General features: G+C 36.2%; 1 protein-coding gene across 5 annotated transcripts in view; it reads left to right on the forward strand.

The window, feature by feature from the left end:
- Positions 1-16,420, forward strand: part of PIBF1 (progesterone immunomodulatory binding factor 1) — a 129,039-nt gene that overhangs the window by 460 nt on the left and 112,159 nt on the right. For 3 of the 5 annotated variants that reach the window (XM_067292695.1, XM_067292717.1, XM_067292710.1), the window contains exons 2-5: positions 1,062-1,382; positions 2,236-2,336; positions 4,182-4,380; positions 9,709-9,828. In XM_067292695.1, the coding sequence (XP_067148796.1) occupies positions 1,131-1,382; positions 2,236-2,336; positions 4,182-4,380; positions 9,709-9,828 (672 nt within the window). In that variant the 5' untranslated portion in view covers positions 1,062-1,130. Of the gene's footprint in view, positions 1-40; positions 74-151; positions 258-1,061; positions 1,383-2,235; positions 2,337-4,181; positions 4,381-9,708; positions 9,829-16,420 lie in introns of those variants that run through there. The other 2 variants (XM_067292706.1, XM_013951348.2) reach the window with 2 other exon arrangements.

Raw genomic sequence — 16,420 nt, forward strand, 5'->3', positions numbered from 1 at the left:
TCGCCCGGCCCCGCCCGCCGCGAGGAGGTGGCCGGCCGCGCATGCGCCGCCGGGTGTGCGGCGCCTGGCGGAGGTGAGCGGCGGGCGGGGGCGGGGGCGCGGGCGCTGCGGAGCGGAGCGGAGCGGAGCGGAGCGGCCGTTGGTCCCGCTCGCGCCCCTGCTGTAACGATGCGCGCGGGGGGAGGGGGGGCGCGAGGCGGGCCCGGGAGCCGTGTGCTGTTACCGGTCGGTCCGCGCACCCCTTCCCTGCCGCAGAGGTGGGTACAGTGGCCCGCCGGGACGTACCGAGAAACTCCTGCCGCGATTTCCCTTGGCAGCGGGAGCGGGGAGGTGCCCTGCGGAGGCGGCAGCGTCCCGGGTTACCCCTCCCAGTATACCTCTCCTGCGGCGGGCTCCGCTGCCCTCGGGGCCGGGCTGCCCAGCCGTCTCCGGGCGCAGTGCCCCCTTCTTCTGTAGGTCTTTAAACAAGATCTGGCTCGTGAATTTATAGAAATAAATAAAAGCTGTGCTCTGCACCAAGGGATGGTAAAGGTGTGGGGGGCAGTTAGTCATCTCGCTTGCAGTGCTTTTAGAAAGTACTGGCAGATTAACCTGGTGAGAATGATGGGAACTACTTGTATAAACAAATAAAGGCGAGCATCAAAGTGTTTCTTTAGATGTTTTTTTTAAGCTACTATTGTCCTGCCCTGTATTGGATGTTCTCTCACGTTGTATGCCTTGCATGGGTCTCTGCAGTCTTCAGTGTGTGTTCTTCTGACGGTGTGAAAGGCAGGTGTGCATCTAAACTTAACTATAAAATCTTACTCGCAAGCTTGGTTCACAGAAGTGCTTGGCTTCGTGCAATCAAAACCCTTGTTAGTGAAATTATTTAGGAAGTGCCAGAAGTAGAGTCCTCAGAAAACTACCGTCTTTAAGGCTTTTTAAAATGTTTTTTTCCTAGGTGAATAAAAAAAAAATGTTAACACAATGCTGATAGGTTTTGCTTAATGGTCTTGTTTAACTGGTTAAGAATTTTCATAATGCTTTAATGCTGTTCACTTAATTGTTTTGATTTTTTGCAGTTCAGTCTTCAGGGGGCTCATCTGAAAGTATAACCAAAAAAAAAAAACTTTTGCAAATGGTGAAAGAAAATGTCACATAAAAGTGCTGAAGAAATCAGGAAAGTAAACATCTTTAGCTCCTTGGAGTCTGAAGATATTAGCTTAGAGACCACAATACCAACTGATGATGTTTCCTCCTCTGAAGAGAGGGAAGGTACTGTTAAAATCACTAAGCAGCTGATTGAACGGAAGGAGTTGCTCCATAATCTTCAGCTGCTTAAAATAGAATTATCTCAGAAAAACTTGATGATTGACAACTTGAAAGTAGAATATCTGACCAAGGTAAGAAATGTTATGTGTCATTCTTGACATAATCTTTTTTGGTGTCTGGTGCTTTTAAAGTGCTTTACAGACTTTAGTTCTCAAAAGGATATCTTTGAATTGCATATGGGGCATTCTGTTTTTTTATTTCCATTTAAAAAGAAAAAAGTTAATGGAGGAAACAGACACAGAAGACTTCGTGGTCTTGTCCAAGGTGTTATAAATGGAAGAGGTGGGATTGAATAGGATTCTAGCTTTTACTTTTCTAAAACAGAGGAAAAGGACCTGTCTGCTTACTGAAATGATAAATGATTTTTGTCCTTGATATAAGAAACTTAATGGGTTGTTAACCTGAACTTGAGGAACGCTGGAAAAAATCATCTGAATGCTATTTAGTGGTCTGTCAGTGAAGAGATGGCTAGAAGATAATGGCATGCTAATAGTAGGAGAATCTGTTGTATCCAATTTCAGTTAAGATGTGTGAAAATAAAAAAGGTGTAAAAACACTGCCACATTTGTGTGCAGACCACATTTACAACCTCCTGTACACTAATCGTGGTTTGCACTGGCCTGTCACTCTAAACTTAAGCCTAGTTTGAAATTGGTTGAACTAATAGCTATTTGACCAAAAAAGATCTAATTGGAGAGTGAAGTCTTTTATTATGAGTTCATTAGGGCAAAGTCCATATCGTGTTTTATGGAGCCTTAGCATATTTAGAGGTTTTGTTGAACAATCATGTTATACTTCTCAGGGCATGGGGCTCTCAATTTTTTTTTCTTTTTAAAATGCCTAATCTTGTTGCTTTTATCAAATAATTAAAAATATTAACAAGATAACTTTTTTAAATTTTATATTTATATTCTTTATATTTAGATTGAAGAGCTAGAAGAGAAGCTTAATGATGCAATCCATCAAAAGCAGCTATTGTCTTTAAGACTGGATAGCCAGCTGGCGTTGCAGCAAGAAGATGCTAGGTATGACGGAAGTAAAACAACAACAAAAAAAATTCAGCTTTAATATGTTATTGACATGAATTCATATTAAGTTGCATTAATAAAATGTGATTATTATGAACTGCTGGAATAAAATTACTTTTGCAGATTATATTGGTATTTCCATTCTAAACTTCTAGCTTATGGCTAAATTTGAATTCAGTACTCACTTGCTGAGGTTTGTGCATTTGTTTTGTTTTTATTAATACCTGGATTCAAAATCTGTTTGAAACCTGGAGTAAGAATTTTCTTAAAAGCAGTAAAGAGCACAAAGAGTAAGTGGAGGAGGAAGACTCTCCTTCAATTTAAACTGAACTTTTAATAACTCTATAGCCTGGTAGATGACTTGAGAAAGGTAAACGGAAAATGTTTAGCAGGCACTTTCACTTCCAATGAGGATTGTGTATTGGTCAGAAATGCTTTCTGTTGCTCAGGTAGAAACTGATTTTTCTTCTTAATGTTCTGAAATATTCTGAACTGAATCATAACTGAGAATAGCCTGGCTAGCAGGCTCCTTCAAATTATTTCATTAGTTGTTTTAACACTGTAATAGGATTGTAGAGGGAGAGCACTACTTAATAGTTTCATGTTACAGTAGAGGACACACCAACTTAAAGGATGTGACTAATTCAAGTTTGTATTCTGTAGTAAGCCTGGAGTAGTTACAGGGCTGTGAAGTCAGACCTGAGATCAGTTATAGCTAAGTCTTTCAGCTAAGAGCAACTGCCTGTCAGAGAAATGTCTCTAATTCTGTATCCTTAGTTGCACCAGGGTGGAATTTCATGTTTGCCTATATTTGAATTATCTGAGGAGTACTCAGTTTTTTGTTTTTTTTTTTTTTTACACTATCTAATGTTTAGCTGACTATTAAAATTGATAGATATAAAAAGTTTGAACTATTTTCCTTTTCCAAATCCTTTCACTAGTTGTCTTGCCTGTCTGTTACTTCAGTTTCCATCCCTGTTTAACAGAATCTTACACTATGTGCAGAAAATGTCCTTGTGTGACTGCTTTGGTGACTTATAGGGTTCTTTTTTTTGTTTGTTTTTTAAATAATGGGGCAGACATTGTCTTGTAGTAGTAGCAGAGTTAATATTTTGAATATTACTTTTTAAATAACCTAGACGCCATTGCTTTTTTTGAAGAACAGCTAAATTTGAATGAATATTTTCAAGAGTTACAGCTAAAACCTCCAAGAAGCGTAGGTCAGTCACTCTTGGTTCAAAAACAACAAAAAAAAGTGAAGTGTCTCTAAATGAACATCTATTTCTCTTGCTATATAATACCTTGTCACAATAATGACAGTTAAGTGTAGGTTTTTTAAAAAGAACCCAACTTTGTATGTTACGCTGAGTAGAAATTGAGAATGAAGGGATGTGTGTGGAATAGATAGTAAGCATGCCTACGCTGAAACTTGGGTGGCAAGACAGAAATTGAAGTTAATATTGCTTTATTTGGTGATTTACTAGTTTATTGGGGTTTGTATGGTTTTTCAGCAAGAAGATTAAGCTTTTAATGGATAAATTAACACTAATCTATAAATTAAAGTCAGCACATCTGGGGATTAATTGTCACTCCTCAGGTTCAGCTTGGTATTGTCAGTGACTTTGGGCTATAGTAAAGCAAAACTTGACTATAAAGCTTTTGGCCCCTTATATGGAGTCTGATACTAGTGACTGTGTAACTGTGGTGGTATACACTCCTGGGCTAATCTCCCTCTGTAAGTATTCTCCCTGTGTAAATGGCTCTTTTGCTAGGATGTTGTGGAGGTTTGCCATTTGCATTAATCACTACTTCGTGTCTTCTATTTTCAAATCAATCTTAAAGAAAACATCAGGCTCTAATGAAACAAGAAATGGAAACCATTTTATTGAGACAGAAACAGCTAGAGGAAACGAATCATCAGTTAAGGGAGAGGGCAGGAGATATTCGTCGCAGCTTGCGAGACTTGGAATTAACAGGCGATTGCTATGAGAAGCTCAAGTCTCTTCCTGAAGACCAGCTTTCTATTCCTGAATATGTTTCTGTGAGTATTGTTTTGTGTCAGTTTAAAATATAACTGTAAATTGCCTCTTATTTAAAATCAGAGGGACAAACCTGTAGAAGTCAATCCAAACTTCTAGAATTCTTATTTTTCCCCAGCTGGAAGTGAAGGACCTTTTTGCAGATGTGCCTATGAATCAGTCCTTTATGACTGGATTCCAATAAAGAGAAGAGCCTTCTAATTCCAGGCTCTGATGTCTTAGTAGAACAACTGTTGATGTATTTTAAGAGGGTGAAACGAATGGGATGTTTCAATTAAATGGTTGGCAATGAAATGCTGATGATGTGAAATAAAGCCAACTGAAAATAGGGGTTTAAAATTCAAGACTTGCCAGAACCACAAGTTAAGAGGGTTCTTGCAAAGACTCCTTCCTTTCTCTCATGTTTTTTATTTGGCCCTTTCCTATTTCTGACTACATGCAGGGAATAAAGTATACCTTAATTTTTATTTTCTCGATTTGAGAAGCTTGTTAATTACAGCTCATGGGAAGATTGGTGAGAGGAGGGCTCAACTTTCAATAAAAAGACAGTGCCTCCACAGATTGCAGGGCATGCCTGGAACATCCTGACTCACTTCTGAGAATGGAGAGAAGGATTTAGACACTTAAAGATGCCTCGGTTCAACAGAGTATTAGCAGTGTCCTTATCTATAAAGCTAGCTATTAAGGGAGCTGTAATTACTATAATGTTCAAAGGCTTAGTGCATTTGTGAAGGTATAAATATTATGAGCGTGAGTGCTCTTTTGCTGGATGAAAGCCATGGTATACTGTACTCTAGATATGCACAGGAAAGTGGAATTTATCATCCTTATCTAAAGGGAGAAATTCTTGGGAACATCTTTTTCAAAAGTTTCAAGACTTGGACTTTGAAAGTACTTGGAAAATTTTAGGGCCAAGTGATAAAACAGGAATGCCTAACTTGGGACCTATTAGGTCACTACTCCCTAGCTGTCTACTCTATCCCCTGCTCTCTGCACAGGTATTTGAGCTGTTCATCACTGATTCCTGCACCACCACTGTTAAAGCAGACTTTTAACACAAACTGGAATCCATGATGGCTAGCTTGAATTGGTGTGGGAGAAGCTCTAGCACTTCAGGAGTTGATTGATAGACAACTCAGAAGCCTGTGTAGCAAGGCAGGACAGATAGCAGGAAACCTTGCCAGCTGCTTCAAGTGTAAGTGAAGCTGTTGCAGCTCAGCACACTTAGATTGGATTTGTGAGTAGAAAGGAGTCTGGAAAAGATGTTAAGCGAGAGTGGTCTGCTTCTACCTGTAATCTACCTTTCTTTTCCTCTTGCATTCAACCAGTCAATGCTACTTTTATCTCTGACCCAAACTGCACTTCGCTACTTAGGTGTTCAGTGATGCCCATTTCCTCCCCCACAGGGATGCGCATGTCACTTTCTTCCTTTGAAGAAGCCCCTTTTTGGCAAATTAAATTTTTCCAGGAGAAGAAATGCTAGAGGTGAACTCTTTTCTCTCAGCTTCTTTTGGCAACAGCATCAGTGTGCTTACAGGCACTAGGAGGCTACAAAGCTGTTCTGCATATCCCGTCTATGCATCCACTTGGTTTTTGAAAACCAGGCAAAGGACTTTTAGGAAGAAACTAATTTTTCTAATGCTATTTTCAGCTTTGCTTTCCTAAAGAGGAACTGTGTATTTCTCAGGCAATGCTAATACTGGATTAAACTTCTCTTTGGCAAGGAAGAATTCTGTTTAGGGAACATCTGAGCAAGAAATTTCCAGACTTGAAGATGAAGACTCTTCCCTTGCCCCCCATTTATCAATGTTGAAATCCTTTTATGCCTGAAGGATAAAACGCCTTTTATCCTTCAAGTAAATGTATATATAATGCTTACATTTTATTCGAGAGCCAGTACACCAGACTAAGTGCAGGAAGTATTAAAATACAGATTTTGTGTATAAGGATATTGCAAGTTTAAAATAATAGAATTATAACAAATGTGGGGTGTTTTTCAGTTGTTCTTCCACAAAGGGGTGCTATGGTGACACGTTAGAGCAAAGACTAAGCAATGTTTATCATGGATGATGATGAAAGAAAAATGATCTTTTAAGTATCTTTTTCTTGAAAATGTGGTTTTGTTTTGAACTTGCATATATAAAACATTTATGAAAATGTTTTTAAAAACAATATGTAAAGTTTCAAATGGCATCAGGCCACTGAACTAGTAGAAATTGGTTGCTTGGCAGTTGAATCTCTGAACCTACTCAGTGAACCTGTGAGCCTCTTATTTGCTCTCCTGTATAATATTCTACATCTACCTTTTAGGTTTATTTAACCAATTCAGTCTTTGGAAAAGTCTCAATTGTTTATTCAATTTTGAGTAAGTTAAAAAGATAAGTAAATCTTGTCGTCTTTTTCCGATCCCTAAAGAAAGTGAGTTGTTAAAAATGATATCTACTAACTCTATTAGTTTTAATCACCATATCTTTCAGTGACATCATTTTGCTAACAACAGCTCATTCTTTTCTTTAAGAAGGTAATTAAATGAAGTTATATGGAATTAGCTGATTCAGGTAACAGAAGTCCAATTTCTTTCTCCACTCCCCCACCTGTCTCGTCCATTGTCAGCTTCGCTCTAGTTTTCATCAAAATGTGATGGGTACATTCTAAGATGTTTATAAAAATCACCTAGAAAACCGTGACTTTTTTCCTTATAGTATATCTATGTAAATTCATAATTTTTAGGATATGTAATTGTCCCTTAAATTCCACGTCAGTGTTTTTTTCTTTTTTGACTTGACAAGTGGCAATATGTGCTTCATCTGCTGAGTTACACAAACGCTTATGGGCCAGCAAGCAAGCTAAATAACAGACAAGAGTTGAGCTTGTGCTACAGCCTTCCCCTCTGTTGTTACATTAGTTTACAGTTTTTCTTACCATGGATTGAGTTTTTCTTGGGAAGGCTGTGCATATGTTTATCCTTGATACCTGTATCCCCTCTGTCATCTAGGTTTGAAACTGGATAATCGGTTTTAGTTATTGGGGTTTGGGAGGTAAAGAGACAGCCTGGTGGCATAAGTCAGGTGTCCTAAGGAATTCAGGTTAAAAATACAAAAACTTTAGGGAAAAGCTACATGTAGTTAAAAAAAAAAAAAGGGGGGGGGGGAGAGAGAAGGCAGTGCATTAAACAGTTACCAACTGGAGAGAATCAACCTTTTTGTTTCAGGAAAAAGAACTTTACAATTTTTGTGACTGCTGTTTGACAAAAAGTTAAGAGGATTTGATTGAAATCAAACTACTCAGTTTCAGAAGTAATCAGACAAGTTACAAAAGAATTCAGATATAAGAAAATTGTACTCGGCAGAAGCTATAGTTAGAGATTTGTCATACTTGCTCATTGTATAGCATGCACATTTCTGAAGTGTGCTTTTTTTTTTTTTTTTAAGCAAGTAGGTGCCTGTTATAGTTCAAGTGTAAGCAGGCATGCCAACAGATTTTTCTTCTTCCACACAAATAACATTAATGAACTTATAATAAGGTTGAACAGTTTTGGGGGGAGGAGAGTTGGAAAGAATCAGCAAAAATAGCTTGACTATTTAGTTTCATGGAAACCCATTAACCCATTAGAAACAATGGGATTTCACAGATACAGGTGAGAAAAATCAAATATTTAAGGAATAGAATACTGCAAGAAAAATAATAATACATTTTAGTAATGTATTGCAATGTAGATAATATACAGTTAGTTCACTTCTCAGAACAGAAATACAATTTATATTTTGTTTAAACAGTAGTATCTGAGTGGAATTTATAATTTGGTATTTTCAGAACATGAACAAAAAAGTTATCACATCTTATCTTGGGTCTTACTGGATTCTAGTTTCAAAAACCTATCACTTATGTCCTTTCTTTTATTCATTTTATGAGTAAACTTAGACACAAAGAATGCAGTATCCCTTGTTGCCATCTTAATTTTTTTTTTTTGTAAGATAACTATGCTTTAGGAAAGCTTGCATTGTTTTGTTAAAAGCTAGCTTATAAATGTAAAAGTATATTCTATTTTAGCTTATGTTTGTCTTGCATCTGAAAGTGAGAATGAAAAATAGATCTTGCACAACAAATTCAAGCAAGTGTAATCCTCAGAGAACACAGTATTTAGATTGTCTAGTAAGTAGTATAGTGTTTTTCTTCCTCTCTAGTTTTTCTTACTCTTTTGCCTTAATACTGATCTTTTAGTAGTATTGCATGCTTGGCTTATTGTGTAAAGCAAACTACACTTGTATTTACACCACAAATTTCCGTGACTCCTGTGTTTTCTAGAATTGTATGCTGTCAGTTATAAACAATATACCTGGACACTTTGCTGCTATTTACAGTTAGCACAACAGAGACCCTCTTTCTTTCTGCATGGAATTGTAGTATTAGATTGGTCTTGAACGCTTTTAATCTGTTTTTTTGCTTGTAGTCCTTTTTTATCATATATCAAACTATGTGAGTGATGGGGGGGAAGCTAGTGGTAATCTTCTCATGAAGATAATGCCTGTCAACTTTTTTTCTCACTCTCCAAAATAAACATTTCAAGTTATCAAATTAATGTGGGAGTAATAATCTGAAAGAGCGTGTATATTGAAAAAGCTCTCTTTCCTCTTTTCCTGTTTGTCTTTTACTGCTAACTCTATTTTTACTACAGCATTTCCTGATTTGTTCTTGTTTAGTAGAAATGTGCTGAAAAAGTTAGTTACATGATGCAACTGAACCTATATAACAGTGTTATGCTTGGGGTGGGGGGAGTAAGGGTGTTTCACTTCCTCCTGGCTATATGTTACCTCCATTTCCTTTGCTTGCTTTAGCATTTCTCTGGATGAAAAGGGAGCAGATTTAACATGCTGAACTGGCAGAAACAAAACTAATCTCTCTCCATTGCTCACACCCCCCAAAAATGCATGTTGGTTGTAGGTGGATTGGGTGTAGCAAGTTGGTTTACTGCTAATCAGATAGGCTCTAGAGTTGAAACAAGGATGAGGAAGGGACCATATGGATGCTTACGTCAGCTGTAATTTTTTAATTAGGCAGCCTGACTGGAAGCTGCTGTAGTTGAACATATATGTGCATCTTTACCTTTATTTTTCTTTTTCATTAGTTGCTAAACACAGATTAGTATTTCTTAGCTGCTTTGTCAAAGGCTGAAGAAAGCTATTGTCTTTGCTTTAAACAATCAAAAAAAAGTTATATGCACTAAAAATTGTTTGTAATTTATTGCCATAAAATGGAGTTTACTTGTTTGGGGATTGTAATAGTGCAACTTCGTTAGTCTCAATTTTTGAATATATATTTTGTTCTTTTAGATTCGATTCTATGAAGTAGTGCATTCACTAAGAAAAGAACTAAATGATCTACAGGTGAAAAAGGAAAGCCTAACAGAAGAACTAAATGGATACAAGGCCCAGCTGAAGTGTCTGACAGAGGTCTGTGTGCTTTAATTATGTCAACTGAAAAAAAAAGTAAATATTTCTTCAGCAAAAAATTTATACTCCAAATCATTACTGGATACATATAAGATATAATTTTTCTGGAACAGAAAACCTTTGAGTCTTCTGGGTGATGGGGGAGTGCTATATACAATATACACTACCCTGCATGATTTGCTGTTGAGATTTCTACTGATTTAAGATAGACTCATACCAGCTGTATCCTGCTTTTTGAGGGCAAACTTCAAGGGAGTGAAGGTGAGGCAGGAGATCCCTCTATGAATAGCTGAAGACACAATGACTGATGTAGGTTTTTGGAGATGGTGGTATCTTGGTGGTAATTTGCCTCACCTTTTGTTTTAACAATGTATAAATTCATTTTTTAGAATTCTTTTTATATTTTAATTTTCTTATTTCTATTTCTCTTAGAGACTTTATCTTATCTAAATATATTTCATTTTTGTTTTCAAAGAGTAAAGAAGTTGAAAGAGATATTTTGAGAATTTTGTTTTTAAGATATTTAGCAATATTTATTCTATCCTAACTCATATATAAAATACAGCTAGGATGTTGATTAATTTTTTAGGTCGGTTTTGCACGAATCTGGAATTGCAATAAATACATTCTGAGTAGTTGAAACTCTTACCTAAATCATGGTTGACAAGGGCTTAGATGCCACTGTCATTTTACTATTTCTGAAATTCTTATTCTATTACTACATCTTTCTTCCTTGAAATTTATTTATGGAATAACTAGGTGTAAAAAGAGATTCATTTATACAGGGCTATCTTGTGAAATTCTTAGTATTTGCATTTTTTTTATTAAATTCAGCAAAGAAAAAAGTAGTTGTCAAAATATCATGCTTTTATATACTTCAGTATTTTCTGCCTTCATCTTTGATCACAATAGAGCTTAATTTAATGATGCTAACTTTGATTTATGTAAGCACTTTCCTTCATTGTATGTCTAATGTGCTCTGACTTAAAAGTCTACAAATCCGCCTATAGAATTTTAAGATTTGAGTGATATTAGTATTAATTTTTGCTGCAGCAATTTAACTGGAGAGTAGATAATAATCTTGTGTTGGAATCTATTTTCTTGGTACATTGATGTTCTTTTCCTATTTGAATTTCTGTAGTTTTGTTCCTTCTTAACACATGGCGGCAGTATTGACCTTTCCAACTGAATTATTCTTAAAAACACTGTGGATTTCAAACTTTGATGTTGATAATGAGAAAGCAGCAGAACATTGCCCATACTGAGTTGTGGTGGTTGTGTTTGGTATTCCATTTGCATAGTTATGCTTAAATTGAGAGATTAGTGAGAACGAATACCACATTTAAAAAAAAAAAAAAAAAACAGACAAGAAATCCAGGTGTTGAAATGTCACAAGCAAAAAGGGACTTACAGTTAGTAACGAAGATGAATCTTTAAAAATTCTCAAGTTTCAGATAAGATCACTTACTATGATTCTTCCATATGCACTTTCTAGTTAAAACAAACCAAACTAAGTCTTCTCCTGTTACGTGTGGAGAGATCATGTTTTGGATGTTGAATGAAATGTGACCCGATACGCAGTATTTTGTGTATGGACAGATTTATGCATCTGGGTTTCGCTTCTAGCAATTTCACATTTGACCCAATGGCTTGATGAGATTACTGTTACAAGGTACCACAGCTTGTTTCTGATAATAAGGTAAAAGGAGCATCATCAATGAGTAAGAATACTTTAGCATCTTTAATATACTTAATAGACTAAAGCTAATATAAACAAGCATCTCTTGCAGCTTACTAAGAAATGGTTTCAATTTGTGCTGTTGGTGTAACTTATGCATTTGAGCTCCTTTGGTAAGCTCAAACATTCCTATGAGGAGAATCATCAGTGGGAAATAAAGCTCAATTTCACTCATAGTTTTATTTAAGCTCTCATATCCTTCTACTCTTTTGTGACACTCTACATTTCATATAGATGGAAGTAAAGAATATGTTTAGTTGCTGAAGTCTCTTCTTTGCCTATGATTAAATAAATATTATGTTCTTCTTTGAATCCTTCTACTGGTTCCCCATCCAATATTCCTTAAAATTTAAGCTTTCTCTAATAGTTAGTATTTCTGTTCACTATATAACTTATCAACAAAGTGTTTGTTCTAGGTTTAAGACTTTTTTAATATTGCAGATGATTTATTCTTCCTTTCTAATTATTTTTATATTATTATCAAGTACAAATAACATTAGCACCACCCTCTTTGGAGATAAAATACTATAATTTGACTTTCTTCTGTCAGTGTATCACCAGGAGCTTCCCAGAAGCAAAACCAGCTTCTGATGAGGGAGTTACCTTACTGAACATTCGTATCCTATTTTCAGGGTTATTTGGTTCGAAAGTGGTTAGAACCTTCCTTCGGATACAATTTACTTTTTTTGTCCCTCTCTGTCAGGGCTAAGAGAGTCAGAGAAGGCAATTCTGCATTCCTGTGTAGGAGGCATGGTTCTAAATGAAGTATTACTTTATTTTGGCTGCGAGTTGCTTGCCAATATCTTTTCCCGGAACTCAATTTTGATACAGTTTGTCTTTTTATCGGAGCTTCTTTAGTTATAAATTGTTCTGTATGGTTGCCATCAGGATTCACAATCTAATCTATAGTTTGACAGTTATCTAAAAGCTATGGTTAACTTAAAGTCAAAGCTGGGCCTTACGTAGATCTCTTCTAATGCCTAGCCTCTGAATCAGGATTAGAAACTGTTAGGTTTTGCTAGCTAAATCTAATTATTTTCTGAGATAAAGATTCCCAAATGGAGGAAAAACATTTGTATAGTCTTCAAAGAATGAACTAAACTATTCTATCTGAAGGGCCTGTGGACGCTAGATGCATCCAACTATTGCAAAACTGAGACTACTATTTTCGCTATAGAAACACAGTCCTCCTTAGGATTTCTTTAGAAGGTTGCACGTCTGTAATTTAAGACTTCGCTCTAGAACCTTTCCGCAGCCTCCAAAAGCTAATTCTTTTGATTACTTGGCATTTAAATCTCTCTGGAAAGGACAGATGAGGCCTTAGTCTTAAGTGAGATATATGCCTGCTTTCCTTTATTATTTATCTTTTTCTTTGCAACCTTTTCTGAACAGTATTCTACCAACAACAATTAGCTTTGGGCAGCAGTTTGATGTTTTCAATACTCAAGAAAACTTATGAATCTATTAAAGTTCCCTTTCTATCTGGCAGCCTCCTATGTTTCTTGATATATAGCTGTGACTTGCATAGACTGCTGGTTCTTGTTGACATGGATCAACTGGCTTAATTCTGTGTTTAATGCCATGCTTTCTCCAGGATCCTTTTCACTGAAGTGTAGACTCTCTTCAGGTCAGATCCAGAGATAAGGTGCTTTTTTTTTCTACTTTCATTTGCAGAAGAGGTACCTGGACCGAAGATTTTTTTTCTTTCCTTCTTTGCAGAACTTCCCCATTTTGAAGAAAAAAGTGTCTTGTTCTCATAAAGTAGCTCAACACTTCTGTTTATCATTTTTAGTGGCAGATAGTGTCCTGTCTACAATCCTTGACAGGTTACAAATTGCATATCAACATACTAGAACTTATTCATCCAGTTATGTATAAACTTCTTCCTGACATTTGGGCAGTTTTGTTCAATTTTTTTGGAAAAAAAAAAAAAAAAGTTGGTCAATAATATGTTGGTCAATAATACATGCTATGTAAACAGATGGAGGCAAAGTACTGTCTTTACTAAGGAGCAGCAGCTGATCAGAATAACTTCAGGGAATTGTTTATAACATTACAACACCATAGTAGTTTTATACTTGCCTAGGATTTAATGTACCTTAGAATACGAGCAGAAAACTGACCTGTTTGAGTGATCCTTTAAAGATGAAATTCTTTTAAATAAGCTTCTAAAAAGCAGGATTGCTTCTTCCATAGGCTTATTTGTGGAAGATATGAAGAAGTAATGCTACTTCTGCTTCACTGGATGACAAATCTATTCATTTCTGTTGTTTATCTTCTTATCCCTAAAGGTTTTTTGCAAGATCAACTATTCCCTGTCATGTATTCTGTCTCATTAGCTTTGTTCAGAAAATGTCATCCAGTTTTTGTACTCAGAATTTACATGTGTTTGTTTCAGTGACTGCTATAAACTGCTATCCATTCAAGATGCAGGATAAAATTGAAACCTAATACCAAAAAACTGAGGTCTGTAATTGGATCGTTAGTTTCTCTACCCGATTTGGGATTTAAATGGTGCAGATCAGGCAAGCTCAGAATGCTCTCACTTGAAACATTCACCTATCAACAGTGCTGGTAAATCAAATGGAAGCACTTCTTGGGAGGGACCACTCTGCATGAGCTACAGAAACCGCCTGTACTGGTTACTATTGGGTGCCTTGGACAGCTGTGTTAACAATTTACTTAAACAACGTTTGCCTGCCCATCTTATAGGACAGGTTCATTTGTTCTGACAGTCTCATCTGTCTGAGTTGGCACTCTGTGTAACAGTAAAAGTTGGTAAGAAACTGAAAAAAATCAAAATATTGCTGGCAAGATTGCCATGGATCATGCTCCTTGTGAATAAGTACTGTATGTCCTTTTAATTTTTTTTTAAGGTTTGTGGACTTAAATTGGTTATTTTTATTTATTGGTATACTTTCCAAGACCTCATTTGTGTCCTTGAGTACACTCTGTATTTTGATCCTTTTAAAAACTCCCTTACTGCTTCAGTAGGACAAAGCTATTCATCAAAATTTCAAGCTCTCTTGAAGATAAATTGAGAAGTAAAGCTGTTCCAGTGCAGAGATCTTAAAATCAGTTCAGAGTGTGTGACTGTTATAAACTAAAGTAACTTCACCCCTATCTAAATAATGCTTATTCTTACTACAGACAGCTTGATTGCATATATTTAAGACTTACGCAGAATTCTATACTTCTATAGCAGTATCTGCTACCTGGAAATACACATCTCATGATTTCTTGTGTTAGCCTGTAGACTGAATGTTTATTAAGGTGCATTGTTACATTTGTCCTGTGATAAAACATCTCTGACACCTAAAAGATGAGGCAATTGGAAAACTGACCTATGCAGTGTGTTAGTATTTGGGAAGTATACTGAATCTAAAAATATTTTTGTTTAATTATATGCTTAACAATTTGATACTTTAAGTAAGTCTTAGTATCACTTTTAAAAAGTAAATTTGACTCCCTCCCCATCCTGTGGAATTATCATATTATTACAGGAAAGTCATAACTGATTTATTGGATATAATTCAAATTCTATTTTAAGTCTCAACTGTTAGAAAGGACAAATTTTGTAGGTGTTTAATTGTTCTGATAATTGGTGCTTTAGAGCTATTTTTGTCAGATTTGTCCAGAGGCCTGCTTGGAAACACATCCACAGTTCATCAGTTTTATGGTTTAGGTAGTTGTCTTCTAGGTGCTTCTGTGGGTATTATTGTAAGAGCTTCAATAGCTCACCCTTTCCGCAAAGGAAATGTGCGTTCTAATATGGTATTAATAGAATGTCAGCAGCCATGGTATTAGCAGCAGAATGGCATGGGATATCACAGAAGAATCATATCAAAACTTAACTTCCAACTTGTGTTTAATTTTAAAGTGTCCTTACCAACGTACCTTATTGAAAGATGAGTTGTGCTTTCACCATCTATCAGGGTACTTGGACTTTTGCACCCTGTATTACATGTTTGAAATTCTAACACCTTAAAACATCTGACAAATGCTTTACCAATGTGGCAACGCCATCCTTAAAAATACTGGGTTATTAATGACTTTAGAATATGACGAGAAGAAACAGTTTTCTGTAGTCTTAATTTGTTTAATGTATATTGTTAATTAGGGTAGACAAAAACAAGCCATATACCAGTACATTAGGTTGAATAACAACCGTGTGTTTAGATTATATGTTCTTACAGATTTGCCATCCAAACTCTTCAGGAAAACTGAGTGTTTTATTGGGATTTTATTGTATTTTTAATTCTGAAAACTAAATTTTTATATTTGTCAGCAGAATAGTTACAGCATGATTCGTAGTTCAGTGAGCTTCTCTGTCATGTCTTATAAACATTTAGGTGCTTTTTTGAGAAGGTGTTCTGTCGGTCTATCTGTTCATGGTGCCTGTGAATTTTGGTCAGTGTTCTTTCTGTCTTTCCATCTCTATTGAAGAGTATTGTTCTGGTATTTACTCCTCTTACAAGCCATGTTTAGGAATCACTCATACATCTGTATAAAATATAGCTTTCGGTGTATTTTGAAAAATTATGCACCTATACAATTGCTTACTTGCTGCAAAATAAATTTATTGTAAGTGATTGGTTCTGTAGTCATGTCTTAAGGTAGTCTTTAGGCAGTAAGCAAAACTAGTCACTGGAGGTGAATGCAAAACCTGTCTGGGTGATGTCCCTTGGATATAACCAGATGGAGTTATTAGTTATCAAGCATCCACTATCAGTTACCAAGCATGCCACTTATGAACCATGGCGGAAGAAACAAAAGTCAGAGTCTTCTGAGAGGACTGTTTAAAAACTATATGTTGATTTGAGTATTGGAGCTTATGGATTACAAAAAATCCTT

This window comes from Apteryx mantelli, chromosome 1 (genome assembly GCF_036417845.1).
Source record: "Apteryx mantelli isolate bAptMan1 chromosome 1, bAptMan1.hap1, whole genome shotgun sequence".
In the NCBI taxonomy this organism is placed as follows: Eukaryota; Metazoa; Chordata; class Aves; order Apterygiformes; family Apterygidae; genus Apteryx; species Apteryx mantelli.